The sequence below is a fragment of the Ascaphus truei genome, chromosome 11 (assembly GCF_040206685.1).
Source record: "Ascaphus truei isolate aAscTru1 chromosome 11, aAscTru1.hap1, whole genome shotgun sequence".
In the NCBI taxonomy this organism is placed as follows: Eukaryota; Metazoa; Chordata; class Amphibia; order Anura; family Ascaphidae; genus Ascaphus; species Ascaphus truei.
Window position 1 is genome coordinate 53,970,290 of NC_134493.1, and position 21,421 is coordinate 53,991,710.

Here is a 21,421-nt window from a genome sequence, read left to right on the forward strand (position 1 = left end):
CCAAATCTTTGCCGGCGTTTCACTACAAGTGACCTCACCGCCATAACCTGGCGCCGCCGGTCACTTCCCCGCTAACATAACTCTGTAACCCTAACCCTTACCCTACAAATCCCCTCATCTTAATCCCTAAAACTATCACTACCCCCTACCCTAAAACCCTTAACCCCTAACTCCCTACCCTAACAGCCTTATCCCTTTACCCTAACCTCTTACTCTAATTCCCGACCCTAAAAACCTTAGGCCAGGTCCATGGTGCCTTCGCCTGTGCCGAGGAGTGCCGAGGAGTGCCGAGGAGTGCGGGTGCTTTCTGTCACCATGGAGGACGGACCGTGGGGGGCGTTCCTAGGGGCGTCACGGAGCTGGCTCGCCTTCATTGGGCGAACCGCTCACGTGACCAGCGTGTCGCGCCAAGAAATCAGTTGGAACTGATTTCTTGTGCAACGCGCCGCCCCCTCCCGCATCCGCGAGCACGCGCACACCGCTTGGAAGCGATCACTGCCTTGGTGCAGTGTGACCGGTCAGCGTGCGCACGCGTCCGCACGGTCTGCCCGACCATGGACGCAGCCTTACTCCCTTACCCACATCTCCTATCCTAAAAAGCTTAACCCCTACCCTAACCGCTAACCCCCTAAAGTTATCCCCTACCCTAACCGCTAAACCCCCTAAAGTTATCCCCTACCCTAACCGCTAAACCCCCTAAAGTTATCCCCTACCCTAACCGCTAAACCCCCTAAAGTTATCCCCTACCCTAACCGCTAAACCCCCTAAAGTTATCCCCTACCCTAACCGCTAAACCCCCTAAAGTTATCCCCTACCCTAACCGCTAAACCCCCTAAAGTTATCCCCTACCCTAACCGCTAAACCCCCTAAAGTTATCCCCCTACCCTAACTCACAGAGAACGTATGTAATGCGTCAGAGTAACTCGCAGAGAACGTATGTAATGCGTCAGAGTAACTCGCAGAGAACGTATGTAATGCGTCAGAGTAACTCGCAGAGAACGTATGTAATGCGTCAGAGTAACTCGCACAGAGCGTATGTAACTCGCACAGAACGTATGTAATGCGTCAGAGTAACTCGCACAGAACGTATGTAATGCGTCAGAGTAACTCGCACAGAGCGTATGTAATGCGTCAGAGTAACTCGCACAGAGCGTATGTAATGCGTCAGAGTAACTCGCACAGAGCGTATGTAATGCGTCAGAGTAACTCGCACAGAATGTATGTAATGCGTCAGAGTAACTCGCACAGAGCGTATGTAATGCGTCAGAGTAACTCGCACAGAACGTATGTAATGCGTCAGAGTAACTCGCACAGAGCGTATGTAATGCGCCAGAGTAACTCGCACAGAACGTATGTAATGCGCCAGAGTAACTCGCACAGAACGTATGTAATGCGTCAGAGTAACTCGCACAGAGCGTATGTAATGCGTCAGAGTAACTCGACACAGAACGTATGTAATGCGTCAGAGTAACTCGCACAGAACGTATGTAATGCGTCAGAGTAACTCGCACAGAACGTATGTAATGCGTCAGAGTAACTCGCACAGAACGTATGTAATGCGTCAGAGTAACTCGCACAGAGCGTATGTAATGCGTCAGAGTAACTCGCACAGAACGTATGTAATGCGTCAGAGTAACTCGCACAGAACGTATGTAATGCGTCAGAGTAACTCGCACAGAACGTATGTAATGCGTCAGAGTAACTCGCACAGAACGTATGTAATGCGTCAGAGTAACTCGCACAGAACGTATGTAATGCGTCAGAGTAACTCGCACAGAACGTATGTAATGCGTCAGAGTAACTCGCACAGAACGTATGTAATGCGTCAGAGTAACTCGCACAGAGCGTATGTAATGCGTCAGAGTAACTCGCACAGAACGTATGTAATGCGTCAGAGTAACTCGCACAGAACGTATGTAATGCGTCAGAGTAACTCGCACAGAGCGTATGTAATGCGTCAGAGTAACTCGCACAAAGCGTATGTAATGCGTCAGAGTAACTCGCACAGAGCGTATGTAATGCGTCAGAGAAACTCGCACAGAACGTATGTAATGCGCCAGAGTAACTCGCACAGAGCGTATGTAATGCGTCAGAGTAACTCGCACAGAGCGTATGCAATGCGTCAGAGTAACTCGCACAGAGCATATGTAATGCGTCAGAGTAACTCGCACAGAACGTATGTAATGCGTCAGAGTAACTCGCACAGAGCATATGTAATGCGTCAGAGTAACTCGCACAGAACGTATGTAATGCGTCAGAGTAACTCGCACAGAGCATATGTAATGCGTCAGAGTAACTCGCACAGAGCGTATGTAATGCGTCAGAGTAACTCGCACAGAGCGTATGTAAATGCGTCAGAGTAACTCGCACAGAGCGTATGCTACGTGACCTGTCTGTCCCTCTCCGTGTCCCGCAGACGGTCGCCGGGCAGGTGCTGGAGCGGACGGTGGAAGAATGGATGAGATACAGGGGACGAGTGTTACTGGAGGATGGCCAGCACCCCACAGCCTGCAGGTAAGGGGGCCAGAGACCTGGGGAAGGGGGTCATCCCAGGCTTGACTGGTCCACATGATACCGGGGGTGATCCCTGGTGGGCCCTCAAGATCTAGTCTGCTCTGTGCGTACCAGTGTGTGTCTGTGTGTATATCTGGGTCAGTGTGCTCTGTGTGTATATCTGTGTGTGTCTGTGTGTATCTGAGTCAGTCTGCTGTGTGTGTATCTGTGTGTGTGTGTGTGTGTGTGTGTGTGTGTGTGTGTGTGTGTATATCTGAGTCAGTGTGCTCTGTGTGTATCAGTGTATGTCAGTCTGCTGTGTATATCTGTGTGTGTGTGTGTGTGTGTGTGTGTGTGTGTGTGTGTGTATCTGGGTCAGTGTGCTCTGTGTGTGTCTGTGTGTATCTGAGTCAGTCTGCTGTATGTGTATCAGTGTATGTGTGTATATCTGTGTGTGTGTGTGTGTGTGTGTGTGTGTGTATCTGAGTCAGTCTGCTGTGTGTGTGTGTGTGTGTGTATCTGAGTCAGTGTGCTGTGTGTGTATCAGTGTATGTGTGTGTATCTGAGTCAGTGTGCTGTGTGTGTGTGTGTGTGTGTGTGTATCTGAGTCAGTGTGCTGTGTGTGTGTGTGTGTGTATCTGAGTCAGTGTGCTCTGTGTGTATCAGTGTATGTGTGTGTATCTGAGTCAGTGTGCTCTGTGTGTATCAGTGTATGTCAGTCTGCTCTGTGTATCTGTGTGTGTGGATTTAGTGTATGTTTAAGTGTATGTATGTATTAAAGTGTATAAATGTATAAATGTATGTTTGCATATATACAGTATGTATACACACAGACACACACACACACACACACACACACATTTATACCCTAAAGTGAGCACTAGAAACCCCACAAAAACCCGCAATGCTGCTAAACTTTTAGCCCTGTCCCGTCCGCACGCTGGATCAGGGGTCCCGTTTGTGTAGAAATATCGGTTTTATTTTTGGGGTGGTGGGGGGGGGGGGGGGGGGTAATAGCTTTCCTCTCCCTGCTAACTCTTCTCCTCTCCCCCCTCCGAGGGCTGCACTGTAACCGTACGTTTGACATGTACGCCTGCTGGCCGGACGGGACCCCAGGAACCTTCACCAACGTGTCCTGCCCCTATTACCTGCCCTGGTTCCAGAAAGGTACTCTCAGTGTCTTACTTCCTGGTAAAGCATTTTATAAATAAAAATACAATGCATACAGGTTACAAGGGGCTGCTGCGCCTCCCAGTGGTAAAACAGTGAGCTGCAGGGGGTAATATTCAGGGAGCCCTCAGCATAGATGATTCAAAAATCCAACAATTTTCTGGGGGTGGGGGGGGGGGGGGGGGGAGATTGGGGGAATCGAGAGAGGGGATTGGAGAGAGAGGATGGGGGAGAGAGAGAGAGGATGGGGGGATGGGGGAGAGAGAGAGGGGATGGAGGAGAGAGAGAATATAGGGTAGTATTGTTTATGTAGCCCTTGGACCCCCCCTAAGTGAGATTGGGGTGGGTATGCTTCTCTAGCTACTTCTCTGGGTGTTGTGCTGTACCTGTGGGTAAACAAGAGGGCTGGATGCTCCGCGGTGTTGTGGGGAGAACAGGACAGGTTTACAGGTTACCTTAGTCTCGGGTGCAGCGCCTCCAGTCAGCATGGGTCCTTGGTGTGGAAGGAGAGTCCATACTGACACCTTGTTCTTTTAGCAGCAAGACATTGAAGCACACTGATTCTGATATAACTGTGTCTATATTCTTTCCATTAACAGTCAGCCAAACAATACAGCCCTACTCCAGAGATAAGGCCTTGCAGGCCCCAAACAGAGTATTGTCCCTGATAGTCTCAAGATATAATTCCGCACTCCCACTCCTCAGGGGGAGGGAGGGAGACAGAACAGAGCTGCTCTCTTCTGACTTCTGCTAAACTTCTGGGAAAGTGCCAGATCAACCCTCAGGGGGTGTTTGTAACCCTACCCCTTAACAGAGCAGGTTGAATACTGATTGGTTCATCTGTAGTATGTGATGACCTATCAGTATCCTTCCCTCAGGCTGACACTTTCTGTTGTTGCTAGGCCCGCCCTTGGATACAGCTATGCTTCCAAGGCTGCAAAAGCACACAAGGCCTACAGTATTTGAAGGAATTAACCCAACCACTGCCTGCACCTAACAGGACTTACACTGGCAGGGCCCAGAAAAAGACATAGCGGCCGGGAGGCTATGCTACATTTAAAAAATAAAGGATTTGGTAAAAAGGATGTGTCACGGTAACTTGTGAGAGGCTGTATTATACACCAATATAACTGGGTTGAACTGAACACGACTTTAGATATGATAAAATATAATTTATTCCTTGAAAAAGGGGAACACACAAGATATACAAATAACAGGCAAGATATACACTTACTTAAGGGTTTGGGACAAGAAAGCCATCAGGATACAGGATTGGCAATTTCTTCCATAATACAGGTTCAGATGTAGTCATCACGAAAAGCACAAAGACACAGAGGATAGGCTGGGCACTGGTTTATATGCAATCTCCAGTCTATACCTTACTATTGAGTGTAGGCCATTGGAGAACAATTACCTGCACCCAATCTCCTTGCCACCTCACCGGAGGGGCACCTTAACACCCGCCCACTGGGTGGGTAATATTCTAAACAGGGGGCTTATTTCCTCAGTCCCCCTCCCACTAACCTGGCGCCTTCAAATCTAGCTTGGCCCAGGATGCCCTTTGTCTAAGGTGTGAATTACCACACTTAATCTCAAGTCCCCATGTCCTGCCCTTTGTTGTGCTTGCATATACAAGTAGGGTGGGGGAGTCTTTGATCATGAGTTATAGGCCCGGCCATTTGTCAGCAATCCGGAACATTAACATAGCAGATGGGCTCTGAGTTTTCCTACCAGACCCAAAATACCATTCATAGTTTAATAACTTCATATATCAAAATAATCGGTTCTCTTGGGCCCAGTGAGCAAGAAAATTGGGATTGGTATGAAACTGCGACGTCCAAAAATAATTATTTTTGGACGTCGCAGTTTCATACCAATCCCAATTTTCTTGCTTACTGCCTGCCGATTGGAGAGACGCACTGAGGCTTTGAGAGCACGACATATGGGATTCTTCCCCACACCAGAGCAACTTGAGGAACCTACAGAGTGAGTGGAGCGTTCCCGGACGGACCGGAAGTGGTTACACACACCACCGGCACTCGGGAGCTCCACGGGGTTGGAGAGAAGGAATTGGCAGCAGAATTGGAGCTTACGATACCTACACTGGCGACACACTTTATTCGAGCTCGGCTAGTCCCACAAATTCGGGTATACCCGGGTGTATTGAGGTTTGTGACTGTTTTCTGCCCGAGTGCATTGAGGTATTTTCCAGGCAGGGATTGAAGCATTTTATTCCCGCTGGCTGCAATACTGCACAGTATATATATATATACTGCATTACAATTCATGAATTTATGCCATCTGGTAGACACGCGAAGCATTGCAGCCTATTAAATCCTAATCATTATAATTTAACAGATCAGCCGCCCGTCAGCCAGGCATGAACCCAGGCTGGGAAGGCAAACGCAACGGGGCTTGTCAGAGGTGAGGAGCGGCGCATTCCAGGTATCTGCCAGGTACATACTGGGTATTTGCTCGAATAAAGTGTGTCGGTGCAGTACGCCAAAGACCGGACAGACACGCAGTGCAAACGGAGTGCTACACTTCGGGATCAACAGAGTTAATATACTTTTCCTCTGTTACTTGCTTATCCCAGGTAGCTTTGTCCATTGGAACTCCTGCACTGCATATCTTTGACTCTGGTTACTTCTCCCAGCAATTTATGTTGAATCCCACATTTGAATTCTCCCTCACTTTCAACCACAGCTGTCCAAAGTGTTATTGACTTTATTACTTATATTTTTTTGCTCTCCGTTTAGAGCTTTAAGCAGCCTTTTCTCCGGTCTCTAAGGCCCAGTGGGCTGATACTTGCCAGTTCTTCCTGCCGGAAGTGACTCTCCATTGTGGCCAAGTTTCAGCCCTCTGCGACCCCCAGAACTGGAGATACACAATGCAGTTTAAAACACTTTTTAAATACAGGATTCTTCCCTTTAAAAATGAATCTCTGTTTTTCACTCTTTCCCCATTGAAATCAATGGGCTCCATAGGCGTTCAATGGAGCGACTCCGCCGTTGAAGTCAATGGGTTCCGCCGCCATAGACTTTCAATGGGGAAACTCCGCCATTGAAGTCTATGCAAAAACCACAAATCTTTACATTTGCCCACACTCCGTCTGGTTGTTCGGAGAGGGCTGGAAATGGACATGCATTGAAGCCTGAACCGTGGCTGCATGCGACCCTACTCCCAGCCCTCTGGTCCTTCCAGAACCGGAGATATGTGCTTACACTTTTTACCATTTCGGACTTAGCCGTTTTAACGCCACGCGGCTTTTCCCCATTGGAATCAATGGCCGGCGCCGCCATAGACAATGCATGGGCGAGCGCCGCCATAGACAATGCATGGGCGAGCGCCGCCATTGTATTCAATTGGACCTCCGCTCCGCCATTAAAGTCAATGGCGGGACCCTCTTCATGAGCGCGACCCTTTACGGGGGTTCCCTCATTCCCGGACCCGATGGGGGTCGTGTGTGGGGGCTCCTAGGGGCTAGGGGAAAAAAGAATTTTATTTCTCGGTGCCCTAGAACCTAAGATTCCCACATCAATTGTCGTTGACCTTGAACTCAGTGATAAAGCTCTTTTCAAAGACATTGTGTCCGCTTCTGCGGTTTTGCGGTTTGGATGGCTGCCAATCTGTTCCTGGAGGTCGACGTCGAGGAATCCCCATTGAAGTCAATGGCCCCATTGACTTACAATGGGAAACCGCCGCTCCTCCTCTCGGACGCCACCTGCTGGTCTTCGAGGGAAACAGGTCCAAAACCGCTAGATCCGCCATTGAAATGAATGGAGCTCCAATGGCGACCTATGGGACTCTGCAAAATGGTGCCTGAAAAGGCGGGAACATGGAACAAAGGGCTATAAACACTAAGTTAACCTTAACCCTTTCCCTCCCGCATCAATCCCAGTGTATGTGTTGGTGCAAACACTGGAACAGAAACAATACATTTTTACAGGGGAATATACATTTGGATTCTGAAGCAGGGTAAAACACAGTACTGGACCGCAGTCCAGTTAACCCGTTGCTTCACAAGTGAGAGCAGGGGGTGGCCAAATGGGGTGTGACCCCTTTAATCCCAGGCCAAACCCCCTCTCCCATGACAGGATGGTAATGCATCCACACAGTAAAGAGGCGACTGCTCCTTCTAGAGGTAAAATAGCGAACTTCCGGGGGGGGGGGGGGGGGGGTGTATTGATGGAACCCTCAACACAGATAGTTCCAAAATCCAACAATTTCAGGGGGGGGGGGAGGGAGTATGGGGGGAAATAGAGGGATGGGGAGAGAGAGGGCATGGATGGATAGAGAGGGATAGAGGGAAGAGAGAGAGGGATGGGGGAGAGAGATTTACGGGAGAGAGAGATGGATGGGATGGGGAAAGAGAGGTATGGCGCAAGGAGAGGGATGTGGAGGAGAAAGAGGGGGATGGGATGGGGGAGAAAGAGGAGGATGGCGGGAAGAGGAGGATGGGGTGGTGGGAAAGAGGGAAGGGGTAGGGGGGGAAGAGGGGTAAGGGAGGGAGAGAGATTAGGGGATGGGGAGAGAGAGAGAGGATGGGGGGAGATTGGGGAGGGAGAGAGGGGATGGGGGAGAGAGTAGGCAGGGTGGAAAAGTTTGCGCACCCCTGTTTTAGCATATAGTGCTTCCACTGCAGCCAAGGATTGTGGGTAATGACATGCAAATGAGCACAGGGTCGCCTTTGGCTTCTTATCCATATTAACATGGAGCCCTATAATATGCCTGCTGCATTATACAGCTTTCCAGCGTGGCTTGCAGTGGTAGATATCGGATGAGTAGGCTGTGAAGGACTTTCTCAGACGGAGAGAGGGTGGGACCTGAGGGTGGGCCTGAGTTTGTACATTGGGACCTGATACAGTATCGCCATGCCCGCGCTAACCTGGCACATGCCGTGTGTGTTGGCAGTGAGTCATGGCCTGTTGTCACAGCGCTGTGGGCAGGACGGGCGCTGGGGGAAGGAGAACGGGACGCAGCCCTGGAGGGACTCGTCACAGTGCCAGGATGAGGAGGAGGTGACCAGAGAGGAGGTGACAGATAAGGAGGGGACGGGTGAGGTGTGTGTTTGTGGGCAGGGTGAGGTGTGAGGGGGAAGGGGTGAGGTGTGTTTGTGGGCAGGGTGAGGTGTGAGGGGGAAGGGGTGAGGTGTGGGGGCAGGTGCGTGGTGGGCAGAGGGGGGGGCAGGTGCGTGGGGGGAGGTGCAGGGAGGGATGGAGGTGTGGGAGGAGGTGTTTGGGGGGAGGTGTGTGGGGGGGAGGTGCATGTGCGGGAAGGTGCGAGGTGTCAGTGGGGTGGGGGTAAGGTGAGTGTGAGGAGGGGGTGATGTGCGTGTGGGGGAGAGGGGGAGGTAAAGTGTGCAGTGTCTGTGGGGAGTGTGTGACGTGTGTGGGGGTTGGGGGGAGGTGATTAGGGGGTGAGGTGTGTGTGTGGGGGGAAGTGTGCAGGGGGAGGGGGATCTGTGCGCGGGAAGGTGTGAGGTGTCTGTGGGGACGGGGTGAGGTGTGTGGGGGGAGGGTAAGTGTGTTGGGGGGTGAGATGTGTGTGGGGAGGGGGTGAGGTGATATTTGTTTGGGGGAGGGGTGGGGGGTGTGGGTAAAGGGTGAGATGTGTGTGTGAGGGGAGGTGTATGTGGGGAGGGATGAGGTGACGTTTGTTTGGGGACTGAGGTGTGTGTGTGTGGAGGTGTGAGGTGTCTGTGGGGACGGGGTGAGGTGAGAAAGGGGTGAGCTGTGCGTGGGAGGAGGTTAAGTGTGTTGGGGGTGTGAGATGTGTGTGGGGAGGGGGTGAGGTGATATTTGTTTGGGGGAGGGGTGGGGGGTGTGGGTAAAGGGTGAGGTGTGTGAGGGGAGGTGTATGTGGGGAGGGATGAGGTGACGTTTGTTTGGGGACTGAGGTGTGTGTGTGTGGAGGTGTGAGGTGTCTGTGGGGACGGGGTGAGGTGAGAAAGGGGTGAGCTGTGCGTGGGAGGAGGTTAAGTGTGTTGGGGGGTGAGATGTGTGTGGGGAGGGGGTGGGGTGTGTGGGTAAAGGGTGAGGTGTGTGTGAGGGGACTGAGGTGTGTGTGTGTGGGTAAGGTGTGAGATGTGTGTGTTTGGGGGGTGTGGAAGGTGACGTGTGTGTATATATTAGGCTGTTTTCCCATACGGGTGCTTCCCATTCTGAATATAAGGTAATCCTAATAGGGGGATTACTGGGTAACTGTGTGTAAGAGGGTGAAGATACTATAGAAGTCGTTGGGTTTGCTGATGTGTGTGAGTGTGTGTGTGCGGGGGGGGGGGGGGGTGCGGTGGGCGGGAGGGTGTGTGATGTGTGTGAGTGTGTGTGTGCGGGGGGGTGTGTGATGTGTGTGTGTGTGCGGGGGGTGTGTGTGATGTGTGTGTGTGTGTGTGTGTGCGGGGGGTGTGTGTGTGTGATGTGTGTGCGGGGGGTGTGTGTGTGATGTGTGTGAGTGTGTGTGTGCGGGGGGGGTGTGATGTGTGTGTGCGGGGGGGGGGTGTGATGTGTGTGTGTGCGGGGGTGTGTGTGTGTGATGTGTGTGTGCGGGGGGGGGTGTGATGTGTGTGAGTGTGTGTGTGCGGGGGGGGTGTGATGTGTGTGTGTGTGCGGGGGGGGGGTGATGTGTGTGTGTGTGTGTGCGGGGGTGTGTGTGTGATGTGTGTGTGCGGGGGGGGGGGGTGATGTGTGTGTGCGGGGGGGGTGTGTGATGTGTGTGTGTGTGTGTGCGGGGGGTGTGTGATGTGTGTGTGTGTGTGCGGGGGGGGGGGGTGTGATGTGTGTGTGCGGGGGGGGTGTGATGTGTGTGTGCGGGGGGTGTGTGTGATGTGTGTGTGTGTGCGCGGGGTGTGTGTGTGTGTGCGCGGGGGGTGTGTGTGATGTGTGTGTGTGTGTGTGCGGGGGGTGTGTGATGTGTGTGTGTGTGTGTGTGTGTGCGGGGGGTGTGTGATGTGTGTGTGTGTGTGCGGGGGGGGGTGTGATGTGTGTGAGTAACGCGTTGTGCCTGATGTCTGTGTCGCCCCCAGGTGGCCACGCGGGACCTGCTGCTGAGTTTCCGGTCTCTATACACTGCGGGTTATTCTGTGTCTCTGCTCACTCTCATCTCAGCCGTACTCGTCCTCACAATGTGCAGGTACCCCCAGCTCTCTTATACAGCTCGCTGCACCCGGCTCTCTTATACAGCTCGCTGCACCCGCCTCTCTTATACAGCTCGCTGCACCCGGCTCTCTTATACAGCTCGCTGCACCCGGCTCTCTTATACAGCTCGCTGCACCCGGCTCTCTTATACAGCTCGCTGCACCCGGCTCTCTTATACAGCTCGCTACCCCCAGCTCTCTTATACAGCTCGCTGCACCCGGCTCTCTTATACAGCTCGCTGCACCCGGCTCTCTTATACAGCTCCCTGCACCCGGCTCTCTTATACAGCACGCTGCACCCAGCTCTCTTATACAGCTCGCTGCACCCGGCTCTCTTATACAGCTCGCTGCACCCGGCTCTCTTATACAGCTCGCTGCACCCGGCTCTCTTATACAGCTCGCTGCACCCGGCTCTCTTATACAGCTCGCTGCACCCGGCTCTCTTATACAGCTCGCTGCACCCGGCTCTCTTATACAGCGCGCTGCACCCAGCTCTCTTATACAGCTCCATACACCCAGCTCCCTATACCCAGCTCTCTTATACAGCTCGCTGCACCCGGCTCTCTTATACAGCTCCATACACACAGCTCCCTGCACCCAGCTCTCTTATACAGCTCGCTGCACCCAGCTCTCTTATACAGCTCGCTGCACCCGGCTCTCTTATACAGCTCGCTGCACTCGGCTCTCTTATACAGCTCGCTGCACCCGGCTCTCTTATACAGCTCCATATACCCAGCTCTCTTATACAGCTCCCAGCACCCGGCTCTCTTATACAGCTCGCTGCACCCGGCTCTCTTATACAGCTCCATACACACAGCTCCCTGCACCCAGCTCTCTTATACAGCTCGCTGCACTCGGCTCTCTTATACAGCTCGCTGCACCCGGCTCTCTTATACAGCTCCATATACCCAGCTCTCTTATACAGCTCCCAGCACCCGGCTCTCTTATATAGCTCGCTGCACCCGGCTCTCTTATACAGCTCGCTGCAACCAGCTCTCTTATACAGCTCGCTGCACCCAGCTCTCTTATACAGCTCGCTGCACCCGGCTCTCTTATACAGCTCGCTACCCCCAGCTCTCTTATACAGCTCGCTGTACCCGGCTCTCTTATACAGCTCCCTGCACCCGGCTCTCTTATACAGCACGCTGCACCCAGCTCTCTTATACAGCTCGCTGCACCCGGCTCTCTTATACAGCTCGCTGCACCCGGCTCTCTTATACAGCTCCATATACCCAGCTCTCTTATACAGCTCGCTGCACCCGGCTCTCTTATACAGCTCGCTGCACCCGGCTCTCTTATACAGCTCGCTGCAACCAGCTCTCTTATACAGCTCCATACACCCAGCTCCCTATACCCAGCTCTCTTATACAGCTCGCTGCACCCGGCTCTCTTATACAGCTCCATACACACAGCTCCCTGCACCCAGCTCTCTTTTACAGCTCGCTGCACCCAGCTCTCTTATACAGCTCGCTACCCCCGGCTCTCTTATACAGCTCGCTGCACCCGGCTCTCTTATACAGCTCGCTGCACCCGGCTCTCTTATACAGCTCGCTGCACTCGGCTCTCTTATACAGCTCGCTGCACCCGGCTCTCTTATACAGCTCCATATACCCAGCTCTCTTATACAGCTCCCAGCACCCGGCTCTCTTATACAGCTCGCTGCACCCGGCTCTCTTATACAGCTCCATACACACAGCTCCCTGCACCCAGCTCTCTTATACAGCTCGCTGCACCCAGCTCTCTTATACAGCTCGCTGCACCCAGCTCTCTTATACAGCTCGCTACCCCCAGCTCTCTTATACAGCTCGCTGTACCCGGCTCTCTTATACAGCTCCATACACCAAGCTCTCTTATACAGCTCGCTGCACCCAGCTCTCTTATACAGCTCGCTGCACCCGGCTCTCTTATACAGCTCGCTGCACCCGGCTCTCTTATACAGCGCGCTGCACCCAGCTCTCTTATACAGCTCCATACACCCAGCTCCCTATACCCAGCTCTCTTATACAGCGCGCTGCACCCAGCTCTCTTATACAGCTCCATACACACAGCTCCCTGCACCCAGCTCTCTTATACAGCTCGCTGCACCCAGCTCTCTTATACAGCTCGCTACCCCCGGCTCTCTTATACAGCTCGCTGCACCCGGCTCTCTTATACAGCTCGCTGCACCCGGCTCTCTTATACAGCTCGCTGCACCCGGCTCTCTTATACAGCTCCATATACCCAGCTCTCTTATACAGCTCCCAGCACCCGGCTCTCTTATACAGCTCGCTGCACCCGGCTCTCTTATACAGCTCGCTGCAACCAGCTCTCTTATACAGCTCGCTGCACCCAGCTCTCTTATACAGCTCGCTGCACCCGGCTCTCTTATACAGCTCCATACACCCAGCTCCCTGCACCCAGCTTTCTTATACAGCTCGCTGCACCCGGCTCTCTTATACAGCTCGCTGCACCCAGCTCTCTTATACAGCTCGCTACCCCCAGCTCTCTTATACAGCTCGCTGCACCCGGCTCTCTTATACAGCTCCCTGCACCCGGCTCTCTTATACAGCTCCCTGCACCCAGATCTCTTATACAGCTCCCTGCACCCGGCTCTCTTATACAGCTCGCTGCACCCGGCTCTCTTATACAGCTCGCTGCAACCAGCTCTCTTATACAGCTCGCTGCACCCAGCTCTCTTATACAGCTCGCTGCACCCGGCTCACTTATACAGCTCCATACACCCAGCTCCCTGCACCCAGCTCTCTTATACAGCTCGCTGCACCCGGCTCTCTTATACAGCTCGCTGCACCCAGCTCTCTTATACAGCTCGCTACCCCCAGCTCTCTTATACAGCTCGCAGCACCCGGCTCTCTTATACAGCTCGCTGCACCCGGCTCTCTTATACAGCTCCCTGCACCCGGCTCTCTTATACAGCTCCCTGCACCCAGCTCTCTTATACAGCTCCCTGCACCCGGCTCTCTTATACAGCTCGCTGCACCCGGCTCTCTTATACAGCTCGCTGCAACCGGCTCTCTTATACAGCTCCATACACCCAGCTCCCTGCACCCAGCTCTCTTATACAGCTCGCTGCACCCAGCTCTCTTATACAGCTCGCTGCACCCGGCTCTCTTATACAGCTCGCTGCACCCGGCTCTCTTATACAGCTCCCTGCACCCGGCTCTCTTATACAGCTCCCTGCACCCAGCTCTCTTATACAGCTCCCTGCACCCGGCTCTCTTATACAGCTCGCTGCACCCGGCTCTCTTATACAGCTCGCTGCAACCGGCTCTCTTATACAGCTCCATACACCCAGCTCCCTGCACCCAGCTCTCTTATACAGCTCGCTGCACCCAGCTCTCTTATACAGCTCGCTGCACCCGGCTCTCTTATACAGCTCGCTGCACCCGGCTCTCTTATACAGCTCGCTGCACCCGGCTCTCTTATACAGCTCGCTGCACCCGGCTCTCTTATACAGCTCGCTGCACCCGGCTCTCTTATACAGCTCCCTGCACCCGGCTCTCTTATACAGCGCGCTGCACCCAGCTCTCTTATACAGCTCCATACACCCAGCTCCCTATACCCAGCTCTCTTATACAGCTCGCTGCACCCGGCTCTCTTATACAGCTCCATACACACAGCTCCCTGCACCCAGCTCTCTTTTACAGCTCGCTGCACCCAGCTCTCTTATACAGCTCGCTACCCCCGGCTCTCTTATACAGCTCGCTGCACCCGGCTCTCTTATACAACTCGCTGCACCCGGCTCTCTTATACAGCTCGCTGCACTCGGCTCTCTTATACAGCTCGTTGCACCCGGCTCTCTTATACAGCTCCATATACCCAGCTCTCTTATACAGCTCCCAGCACCCGGCTCTCTTATACAGCTCGCTGCACCCGGCTCTCTTATACAGCTCCATACACCCAGCTCCCTGCACCCAGCTCTCTTATACAGCTCGCTGCACCCGGCTCTCTTATACAGCTCGCTGCACCCAGCTCTCTTATACAGCTCGCTACCCCCAGCTCTCTTATACAGCTCGCTGCACCCGGCTCTCTTATACAGCTCGCTGCACCCGGCTCTCTTATACAGCTCCCTGCACCCGGCTCTCTTATACAGCTCCCTGCACCCGGCTCTCTTATACAGCTCCCTGCACCCGGCTCTCTTATACAGCTCGCTGCACCCGGCTCTCTTATACAGCTCGCTGCAACCAGCTCTCTTATACAGCTCGCTGCACCCAGCTCTCTTATACAGCTCCATACACCCAGCTCCCTGCACCCAGCTCTCTTATACAGCTCGCTGCACCCAGCTCTCTTATACAGCTCGCTGCACCCGGCTCTCTTATACAGCTCGCTGCACCCGGCTCTCTTATACAGCTCCCTGCACCCGGCTCTCTTATACAGCTCCCTGCACCCAGCTCTCTTATACAGCTCCCTGCACCCGGCTCTCTTATACAGCTCGCTGCACCCGGCTCTCTTATACAGCTCGCTGCAACCGGCTCTCTTATACAGCTCCATACACCCAGCTCCCTGCACCCAGCTCTCTTATACAGCTCGCTGCACCCAGCTCTCTTATACAGCTCCCTGCACCCAGCTCTCTTATACAGCTCCCTGCACCCAGCTCTCTTATACAGCTCCCTGCACCCAGCTCTCTTATACAGCTCGCTACCCCCAGCTCTCTTATACAGCTCGCTGCACCCGGCTCTCTTATACAGCTCGCTGCACCCGGCTCTCTTATACAGCTCGCTGCACCCGGCTCTCTTATACAGCTCGCTGCACCCGGCTCTCTTATACAGCTCGCTGCACCCGGCTCTCTTATACAGCTCGCTGCACCCGGCTCTCTTATACAGCTCGCTGCACCCGGCTCTCTTATACAGCGCGCTGCACCCAGCTCTCTTATACAGCTCCATACACCCAGCTCCCTATACCCAGCTCTCTTATACAGCTCGCTGCACCCGGCTCTCTTATACAGCTCCATACACACAGCTCCCTGCACCCAGCTCTCTTTTACAGCTCGCTGCACCCAGCTCTCTTATACAGCTCGCTACCCCCGGCTCTCTTATACAGCTCGCTGCACCCGGCTCTCTTATACAGCTCGCTGCACCCGGCTCTCTTATACAGCTCGCTGCACTCGGCTCTCTTATACAGCTCGCTGCACCCGGCTCTCTTATACAGCTCCATATACCCAGCTCTCTTATACAGCTCCCAGCACCCGGCTCTCTTATACAGCTCGCTGCACCCGGCTCTCTTATACAGCTCGCTGCAACCAGCTCTCTTATACAGCTCGCTGCACCCAGCTCTCTTATACAGCTCGCTGCACCCGGCTCTCTTATACAGCTCCATACACCCAGCTCCCTGCACCCAGCTCTCTTATACAGCTCGCTGCACCCGGCTCTCTTATACAGCTCGCTGCACCCAGCTCTCTTATACAGCTCGCTACCCCCAGCTCTCTTATACAGCTCGCTGCACCCGGCTCTCTTATACAGCTCGCTGCACCCGGCTCTCTTATACAGCTCCCTGCACCCGGCTCTCTTATACAGCTCCCTGCACCCGGCTCTCTTATACAGCTCCCTGCACCCGGCTCTCTTATACAGCTCGCTGCACCCGGCTCTCTTATACAGCTCGCTGCAACCAGCTCTCTTATACAGCTCGCTGCACCCAGCTCTCTTATACAGCTCCATACACCCAGCTCCCTGCACCCAGCTCTCTTATACAGCTCGCTGCACCCGGCTCTCTTATACAGCTCGCTGCACCCTGGTCTCTTATACAGCTCGCTACCCCCAGCTCTCTTATACAGCTCGCTGCACCCGGCTCTCTTATACAGCTCGCTGCACCCGGCTCTCTTATACAGCGCGCTGCACCCAGCTCTCTTATACAGCTCCATACACCCAGCTCCCTATACCCAGCTCTCTTATACAGCTCGCTGCACCCGGCTCTCTTATACAGCTCCATAAACACAGCTCCCTGCACCCAGCTCTCTTTTACAGCTCGCTGCACCCAGCTCTCTTATACAGCTCGCTACCCCCGGCTCTCTTATACAGCTCGCTGCACCCGGCTCTCTTATACAGCTCGCTGCACTCGGCTCTCTTATACAGCTCGCTGCACCCGGCTCTCTTATACAGCTCCATATACCCAGCTCTCTTATACAGCTCCCAGCACCCGGCTCTCTTATACAGCTCGCTGCACCCGGCTCTCTTATACAGCTCGCTGCAACCAGCTCTCTTATACAGCTCGCTGCACCCAGCTCTCTTATACAGCTCGCTGCACCCGGCTCTCTTATACAGCTCCATACACCCAGCTCCCTGCACCCAGCTCTCTTATACAGCTCGCTGCACCCGGCTCTCTTATACAGCTCGCTGCACCCAGCTCTCTTATACAGCTCGCTACCCCCAGCTCTCTTATACAGCTCGCTGCACCCGGCTCTCTTATACAGCTCGCTGCACCCGGCTCTCTTATACAGCTCCCTGCACCCGGCTCTCTTATACAGCTCCCTGCACCTGGCTCTCTTATACAGCTCCCTGCACCCGGCTCTCTTATACAGCTCGCTGCACCCGGCTCTCTTATACAGCTCGCTGCAACCAGCTCTCTTATACAGCTCGCTGCACCCAGCTCTCTTATACAGCTCCATACACCCAGCTCCCTGCACCCAGCTCTCTTATACAGCTCGCTGCACCCGGCTCTCTTATACAGCTCGCTGCACCCAGGTCTCTTATACAGCTCGCTACCCCCAGCTCTCTTATACAGCTCGCTGCACCCGGCTCTCTTATACAGCTCGCTGCACCCGGCTCTCTTATACAGCTCCCTGCACCCGGCTCTCTTATACAGCTCCCTGCACCCAGCTCTCTTATACAGCTCCCTGCACCCGGCTCTCTTATACAGCTCGCTGCACCCGGCTCTCTTATACAGCTCGCTGCAACCGGCTCTCTTATACAGCTCCATACACCCAGCTCCCTGCACCCAGCTCTCTTATACAGCTCGCTGCACCCAGCTCTCTTATACAGCTCCCTGCACCCAGCTCTCTTATACAGCTCCCTGCACCCAGCTCTCTTATACAGCTCCCTGCACCCAGCTCTCTTATACAGCTCGCTACCCCCAGCTCTCTTATACAGCTCGCTGCACCCAGCTCTCTTATACAGCTCGCTGCACCCAGCTCTCTTGTACAGCTCGCTGCACCCAGCTCTCTTGTACAGCTCGCTACCCCCAGCTCTCTTATACAGCTCGCTGCACCCGGCTCTCTTATACAGCTCGCTGCACCCGGCTCTCTTATACAGCTCCCTGCACCCAGCTCTCTTATACAGCTCCCTGCACCCGGCTCTCTTATACAGCTCGCTGCACCCGGCTCTCTTATACAGCTCGCTGCAACCGGCTCTCTTATACAGCTCCATACACCCAGCTCCCTGCACCCAGCTCTCTTATACAGCTCGCTGCACCCAGCTCTCTTATACAGCTCCCTGCACCCAGCTCTCTTATACAGCTCCCTGCACCCAGCTCTCTTATACAGCTCACTACCCCCAGCTCTCTTATACAGCTCGCTGCACCCTGCTCTCTTATACAGCTCGCTGCACCCGGCTCTCTTATACAGCTCGCTGCACCCGGCTCTCTTATACAGCTCCATACACCCAGCTCCCTGCACCCAGCTCTCTTATACAGCTCGCTGCACCCGGCTCTCTTATACAGCTTGCTACCCCCAGCTCTCTTTTACAGCTCGCTGCACCCGGCTCTCTTATACAGTTCGCTGCACCCGGCTCTCTTATACAGCTCGCTGCACCCGGCTCTCTTATACAGCTCCCTGCACCCAGCTCTCTTATACAGCTCCCTGCACCCAGCTCTCTTATACAGCTCCCTGCACCCAGCTCTCTTATACAGCTCGCTGCACCCAGCTCTCTTATACAGCTCGCTGCACCCTGCTCTCTTATACAGCTCGCTGCACCCAGCTCTCTTATACAGCTCCCTGCACCCAGCTCTCTTATACAGCTCACTACCCCCAGCTCTCTTATACAGCTCCCTGCACCCAGCTCTCTTATACAGCTCGCTGCACCCGGCTCACTTATACAGCTCCATACACCCAGCTCCCTGCACCCAGCTCTCTTATACAGCTCGCTGCACCCGGCTCTCTTATACAGCTCGCTGCACCCAGCTCTCTTATACAGCTCGCTACCCCCAGCTCTCTTATACAGCTCGCAGCACCCGGCTCTCTTATACAGCTCGCTGCACCCGGCTCTCTTATACAGCTCCCTGCACCCGGCTCTCTTATACAGCTCCCTGCACCCGGCTCTCTTATACAGCTCGCTGCAACCGGCTCTCTTATACAGCTCCATACACCCAGCTCCCTGCACCCAGCTCTCTTATACAGCTCGCTGCACCCAGCTCTCTTATACAGCTCGCTGCACCCGGCTCTCTTATACAGCTCGCTGCACCCGGCTCTCTTATACAGCTCCCTGCACCCAGCTCTCTTATACAGCTCCCTGCACCCGGCTCTCTTATACAGCTCGCTGCACCCGGCTCTCTTATACAGCTCGCTGCACCCGGCTCTCTTATACAGCTCCCTGCACCCGGCTCTCTTATACAGCGCGCTGCACCCAGCTCTCTTATACAGCTCCATACACCCAGCTCCCTATACCCAGCTCTCTTATACAGCTCGCTGCACCCGGCTCTCTTATACAGCTCCATACACACAGCTCCCTGCACCCAGCTCTCTTTTACAGCTCGCTGCACCCAGCTCTCTTATACAGCTCGCTACCCCCGGCTCTCTTATACAGCTCGCTGCACCCGGCTCTCTTATACAGCTCGCTGCACCCGGCTCTCTTATACAGCTCGCTGCACTCGGCTCTCTTATACAGCTCGCTGCACCCGGCTCTCTTATACAGCTCCATATACCCAGCTCTCTTATACAGCTCCCAGCACCCGGCTCTCTTATACAGCTCGCTGCACCCGGCTCTCTTATACAGCTCCATACACCCAGCTCCCTGCACCCAGCTCTCTTATACAGCTCGCTGCACCCGGCTCTCTTATACAGCTCGCTGCACCCAGCTCTCTTATACAGCTCGCTACCCCCAGCTCTCTTATACAGCTCGCTGCACCCGGCTCTCTTATACAGCTCGCTGCACCCGGCTCTCTTATACAGCTCCCTGCACCCGGCTCTCTTATACAGCTCCCTGCACCCGGCTCTCTTATACAGCTCCCTGCACCCGGCTCTCTTATACAGCTCGCTGCACCCGGCTCTCTTATACAGCTCCCAGCACCCGGCTCTCTTATACAGCTCGCTGCACCCGGCTCTCTTATACAGCTCGCTGCAACCAGCTCTCTTATACAGCTCGCTGCACCCAGCTCTCTTATACAGCTCGCTGCACCCGGCTCTCTTATACAGCTCCATACACCCAGCTCCCTGCACCCAGCTCTCTTATACAGCTCGCTGCACCCGGCTCTCTTATACAGCTCGCTGCACCCAGCTCTCTTATACAGCTCGCTACCCCCAGCTCTCTTATACAGCTCGCTGCACCCGGCTCTCTTATACAGCTCGCTGCACCCGGCTCTCTTATACAGCTCCCTGCACCCGGCTCTCTTATACAGCTCCCTGCACCCGGCTCTCTTATACAGCTCCCTGCACCCGGCTCTCTTATACAGCTCGCTGCACCCGGCTCTCTTATACAGCTCGCTGCAACCAGCTCTCTTATACAGCTCGCTGCACCCAGCTCTCTTATACAGCTCCATACACCCAGCTCCCTGCACCCAGCTCTCTTATACAGCTCGCTGCACCCGGCTCTCTTATACAGCTCGCTGCACCCAGGTCTCTTATACAGCTCGCTACCCCCAGCTCTCTTATACAGCTCGCTGCACCCGGCTCTCTTATACAGCTCACTGCACCCGGCTCTCTTATACAGCTCCCTGCACCCGGCTCTCTTATACAGCTCCCTGCACCCAGCTCTCTTATACAGCTCCCTGCACCCGGCTCTCTTATACAGCTCGCTGCACCCGGCTCTCTTATACAGCTCGCTGCAACCGGCTCTCTTATACAGCTCCATACACCCAGCTCCCTGCACCCAGCTCTCTTATACAGCTCGCTGCACCCAGCTCTCTTATACAGCTCCCTGCACCCAGCTCTCTTATACAGCTCCCTGCACCCAGCTCTCTTATACAGCTCCCTGCACCCAGCTCTCTTATACAGCTCGCTACCCCCAGCCCTCTTATACAGCTCGCTGCACCCAGCTCTCTTATACAGCTCGCTGCACCCAGCTCTCTTGTACAGCTCGCTGCACCCAGCTCTCTTGTACAGCTCGCTACCCCCAGCTCTCTTATACAGCTCGCTGCACCCGGCTCTCTTATACAGCTCGCTGCACCCGGCTCTCTTATACAGCTCCCTGCACCCAGCTCTCTTATACAGCTCCCTGCACCAGGCTCTCTTATACAGCTCGCTGCACCCGGCTCTCTTATACAGCTCGCTGCAACCGGCTCTCTTATACAGCTCCATACACCCAGCTCCCTGCACCCAGCTCTCTTATACAGCTCGCTGCACCCAGCTCTCTTATACAGCTCCCTGCACCCAGCTCTCTTATACAGCTCCCTGCACCCAGCTCTCTTATACAGCTCACTACCCCCAGCTCTCTTATACAGCTCGCTGCACCCTGCTCTCTTATACAGCTCGCTGCACCCGGC

At 54.4% G+C, this 21,421-nt stretch overlaps 1 protein-coding gene across 1 annotated transcript in view; it reads left to right on the forward strand.

Annotated features, from left to right (window-relative positions):
• LOC142463515 (glucagon receptor-like) overlaps positions 1-21,421 on the forward strand; it is a 45,353-nt gene that overhangs the window by 8,259 nt on the left and 15,673 nt on the right. Inside the window, 5 exon segments of the mRNA XM_075566371.1 lie at positions 2,417-2,470; positions 2,472-2,514; positions 3,553-3,660; positions 8,578-8,699; positions 10,688-10,794. Of these exon segments, the coding sequence (XP_075422486.1) occupies positions 2,417-2,470; positions 2,472-2,514; positions 3,553-3,660; positions 8,578-8,699; positions 10,688-10,794 (434 nt within the window).